Genomic DNA, 5266 nt, shown 5'->3' on the forward strand with positions numbered 1-5266 from the left:
TTCAATGTCTGCTAAATAAGAAATGAGCCCTCTATTTCTGTCCTCTCCAAAAGCCCAGGGCGAGGAGTGAGTGTTTTACCTGATCAAGTTAGAGATGTCATTCGATGCCTGACCCCACATTTTCTCTTTCCCTTTTTCAATGAAAATATTTTTCTGTTATTTTCTCGTAGCGATCTGACTCACATAGGTAAACTCAAAGTGTTTGAATGCTTTACTCTCACTGTAATTACATTTTTATGGTTTTTGTGAGTTGTACCTGTCATTTTACACACTTAAAACACATTTATTCACTAACACTCAAAAATGTATTTGTTCAGACGTTGTTGTGCAGCAGAAACTGAGGAACTAATGAACATTCGTCCACTGATGAATATTCATTCATAATAAAATTGCTGCCAAATGTCAGCTTGAGGAATTTCTTTAAAAAAACATAGGCGTTTACTACTTTTATTTATTTATTTATTTATTTATTCATTCATTCATTCATTCATTTATTTATTTATTTATTTATTTATTTATTTATTCATTCATTCATTCATTCATTCATTCATTCATTCATTCATTCATTTATTTATTTATTTATTTATTCATTCATTCATTTGGTACCTTGTTCTAAATCCTTCCAAGTCTCTTTAATCTTGTCTTATGAAAAACCATAAGTTTACTACCAGCCAGTGAGTCTAAAACATGTACAAGTAAATTCACAGTGCCTTTTATGACTCCTAGTCTTTATAATTAAGGAAATTTCTGATTGTGGGGATACAATACTAAATAATGGTTTAACCTTCCAAGTAAAGAATTGTTGGCAAAGGTCATTTGCTGATATGTAAAGCAGGTGCCCCTACTCATCGTGTACTAGAAACAACTCCTTGCATTTATCAAGAGATAAGACTTTCCCTTTTCTTTTTGTCCTTGATATTTATGCAGACTGCTGACTTACCGCTGCAATGACGGCAGGATGAGCAAACGCTCACCAGAAAATACACTTCCTGGCCACTTTCTTAGGTACACCTTGCTAGGATGGATCACTTCTGCCTTCCTTACTCTCTTAATTCTGCATGGCACAAATTAAAAGGTGCTGGAAACATCATCAAAGGTTTTGATCCATGTTGACATGATAGCATCGCACAGTTGCTGTAGACTTATCCATGCTGTGAATCTCCTGTTCCATCACATCCCAAATGTTATCCTGCTGGAAGCAGGCATCAAAAGATGGGCGTAGTGAAATCTGATGTAAATTACCCAAAGAATTTTCTGGCTTACTTTCTATGAGTGCCATCGCTCTATTTTATAATGTCTCTTTTTTGGGAAAACACTGTGTAGGATGTGTCACGTCAAGCGGGTAAAAAGATACAAATTAAACTTCCTTCTGTGGCACTGAGTTAAAAAGCATGTGCAACTTGACATCACTAGTCCACACCATTGTCACAGAAGGCAAAACAGGACAGCCTGGTTCATCTTGTGCTCTATCAGATGTTATTTCTTTTACTTTACTCGAGCTGCTCACAGATGCCCTGCAGAGTGTTTGCAAGTAAAGGAGGCAGCAAGAACACAGTTAGCAGTTACTTTTTTGGTTAAGTATTTGTTGATCCTTATTGCTTGTACTATCAGTTAGCCCTCAGAGCTGTATGGACAAAGTGCAGGTAAGTGGCTGTAGCTCAGGAGGTAGAACAGGGCATCTGCTAATTGGAAGCTTAGTAGTTCAATCTTTGGCTGCTGAAATCTGCATGCCAAATATCCTGGAACCCAAGTTGCTCTTCCATGTGCCCAATGGAGGGTGACTGTTAGACAGAAAGCACTTAGGCATAAAAAAGTGCATGTGTGAATGGAATATGTTGTAGAAAGAGTAGAAAAGCACGATAGAAAGAACCAGTCTATTTACCACAAGACAGAAGGTGACCCTGGAGCTTTTAGATCATGAGGGAGGAATTAATTTTCCCAAGGGCCACATTAGAAACTACAAATTTTTAGTTTTTGTTTTGGAGGACTTGCCAAGAAGACTGACTAATTTCAGCTCAACAGTAACATTTAATCTGATCTCTCTCTGACTGAAGACCTACTTATGGTTCATTTAAAAGTAGAGTGGGGGCAGAGCCCCCCCAACAACTTCCGTACATAAAAAACTGAAATGAGGTGCTTGCTCGTCCATCCGGTGCTTCTAGAAATGTGATCCTCGCTGCCGCGGGCCTGCGCACTGCCTGCGCACTGCCTGCAGACATTACGGTAGCAGATGTAAAGTGCAGGTGTGTGACAGGTGAGAAAGGTGACGCATCGAGAGGGCCTGACGGCGAGGTATAGACTGTATTATTGCATGAATCCACCAGCACGGGTACGGATGTGCGAGGAGGACAGGAGCAATCGGGTGAGTAGATGTGACATATAGAGATGACTATCAGGAAGGTATTTTTATTTAATTAAAGAGTGCACGTCATCGCTGTCGGACCTGCGTTTATTCATAGATTAGGCTCGTTTATTTTAGCGAAAAACACGTGATATTCTGCCTAATTTGGCGAAACATGAAGGGGTTATTAACTACAGGCCAAAAGCAAATGAAAAATACATATACACGCATACAGTAAAAATATGTATCAGAAATTCTTCTTTCAGAATACCTCCCTCCCCACCCCCTTAAATATGTTATATGCAGTCTATAAAACATAACGTTATTATTTATGAGTGAAATGTCTGACCAGTTGTCATCTCTGACATCTTCTTTATCAAAACTCAACAAAGAGAAAAAAGTGGTGTTCAGGAGCACTGAGCTCTATTTTAAATAATGAAAGACTCTGAAGTGGTACAGCTGTCGGAACTTGAATGATGTGAAAACAAAGGGATTATAAATGACAGGACACTTTCAGAAAGTTAAGATAAATACTCATTACCGGTCAGTTTTTAATGATTCTGAAACAGTGAATATGTATTTTATTCCTCTTTAAAATCCCATCAGAGCATCCATGGAGCTGTGCAGTCCCAGCATGACTGAAAGCGGAGGCTCTCTGTGCCAGGTGAAGCAGTTTCCCTGCCAAAGCGTCCCCATTTGTCGCCTGCAGACCAACGGGCACCACGGGCACAACATCGCCCACCTCGCTCAGCAGCCGTGGGTCATCCATCCAGCCCCAGCAGTCGCCTCCGGCCCCTCTGTGGCTGTGAGAAACAGAGTAAACACCGCCACCGCTGCTACCTGCAGCAGCCCCGACTGTGTGGCCTCCAGACTGGGAGAGGAAAAGCACCGAGGTGTCCCAAAGGGGAAAGTGGTAGTGACGGGAGGAGGGGGATACTTTGGTTTCAGGCTTGGGAGACAACTGGCAAATGAAGGGTTTTCAGTAATCCTTCTGGACTTGAATAAGCCTCCCTGTGATATTCCCGATGGAGCGACATTCTATCAGGTATGGCTTTACTCTGTTTACCCCTCTTCTCCACACATTCCTCATAGCTTTGCCCTGGAGAACACTTAATACTATACTGCAGTGTAACAGCACAGGACACCTATTGTTTGATAACATCTTATAACACATGTCAGGTCTCTACATGGTGATGAAAAGCCATTTGAAGTCCAGGTCTGAAGCCTGTTGTGTCACTCATAGCACAGGTTTGGGTTATAAAGGTATGATTTGTTTTCACCTAACTGACACAACTTCGTGTGGAGACGAGGAAATGAATTCTAGTATTTCCTCGTGTTAGCGTGCCTCTTCGGTCCGTATGTGTCTTGGCTGGAAACAGACACGGGTGATTGATCTGTCTCGGCGCACCAGCTGCTGCCTGGGTCAAAGAGGGTGGAAGCATGATTCGGGTTTCACCTGTACTCCTCTTGGCACACTTACCTTAATTATAACTGTCCTTTCAGGGGTTAGATATTGACCATTTTACATGAAAAGCACTGGGTGTTAATGTTTTGCTGTTGTACATTTCAAGCAAATCAACAGTACAAGCCTACCTTCATCCTCCCAGAAGAATCTGATTAGGCATCTTTTGTGTCCTCAGAGTTATAACTAATTATCTGATTGTCTTGTTCTACTTTCTTACAGAGTGACATTCGAGATTATTCTTCCCTGTATAAAGTGTGTGAAGGGGTTGACTGCATGTTCCACACGGCGTCTTATGGCATGTCTGGCCCAGAGCAGGTGACTTCATGCCTTCCTCTGCTTTTTTTCCCCAACAGCCAGTCATTCAAACAAGTCATGTTTCACTTATTGAACCTCCTGTGGAGGAACAGCCTTGTTTGGTATGTCACGCTTTCTGTTCAAACCGTGAACACATGACAGGCTGACCTGCACGACTGGTTGTTTTTCCATCTCTCTTGATGCAAATCATAGGAGCTGCTTAAGGCTACTAGCAGCAGGAAAAATAGCACCTCAAGGTTCATCCTCAGACTAAAGACAGAAAGTCAATATTTTAAAAACACATGTAACACCTGTTGTAAGTTTTAGCTGTGTAAGTCAAAAAGTGTTAAAAAGTATGAATTAAGTATGTACAAATAAATGTGCCCAGTGTTGCATATTAAACACAAGCTATGTAATTTTTATTTTCTATTTTTCTTTTACATTATCTAATATCATGCATCATATTTTTGGTGTGTACCCCGCCTTTCAGGAGTGGGTGTCAGTGACAGGCTCCAGCCTCCTGCCGCCCAAAAGCTGGACAAGTGCTTAAAAAATGTGTGGATATCCTCAATAGTTCATACGCTTATAAAGGATTCCAGCTGTGTGCCATAGCTATGAAATGAAGTGTCTGTTACGCATAAGATAACTACCAAGTCCTCAAAAGAAATGAGACTATATTTTGCTTTCCATAAGTTAAAATGTTGTTTTATTTTCTCAAATAATAACCTAATAACACAGAATTTCAAAGGATATTATGGGGGTTAATCTTGAGTTATTTTCTTGGCATTTCAAGTCAGTAAGTAACGCTAATCCTAATTTCAAGTTATTCACTTGAAATTTTAATAACAACCCCAAATTCTGACTTATGGATGTCTTTTTTTCAGTGTGGGAACCAAGTTTCCATAAAAAAACAGCAAAGCTCATAAACAAAGAACATTTATAAATGAGTACTCCTCCGTTTAGCCATTTGGCTTCTGCTTTAGAGCTCATAAACACAAAACAACATATGACCACAAATTTCTTTTTTAAAATATTGCATTGCCCACCAAACAGTTTGACTGCAAACAGTTCAGTCTTAATGTCAGCTGATGTAGCTTCTGACTTTTTCTGAGGCTGCTCTTTATATTGCTTATGCCTTGTTTTCTTCATCTACAGTGGCTAGCATT

General features: G+C 40.3%; 1 protein-coding gene across 1 annotated transcript in view; it reads left to right on the plus strand.

Annotated features, from left to right (window-relative positions):
- Window positions 1-2975: 2975 nt before the first annotated feature.
- The window catches only part of sdr42e2 (short chain dehydrogenase/reductase family 42E, member 2), a 10106-nt gene continuing 7815 nt past the window's right edge, over window positions 2976-5266 (plus strand). The window contains exons 1-2 of the mRNA XM_005734709.1: window positions 2976-3386; window positions 4026-4121. Of these exons, the coding sequence (XP_005734766.1) occupies window positions 2976-3386; window positions 4026-4121 (507 nt within the window). The remainder of the gene's footprint in view (window positions 3387-4025; window positions 4122-5266) is intronic.

The sequence above is a fragment of the Pundamilia nyererei genome, unplaced genomic scaffold (genome assembly GCF_000239375.1).
Source record: "Pundamilia nyererei isolate P.nyererei 1_Seehausen unplaced genomic scaffold, PunNye1.0 scaffold00059, whole genome shotgun sequence".
Taxonomy (NCBI): Eukaryota; Metazoa; Chordata; class Actinopteri; order Cichliformes; family Cichlidae; genus Pundamilia; species Pundamilia nyererei.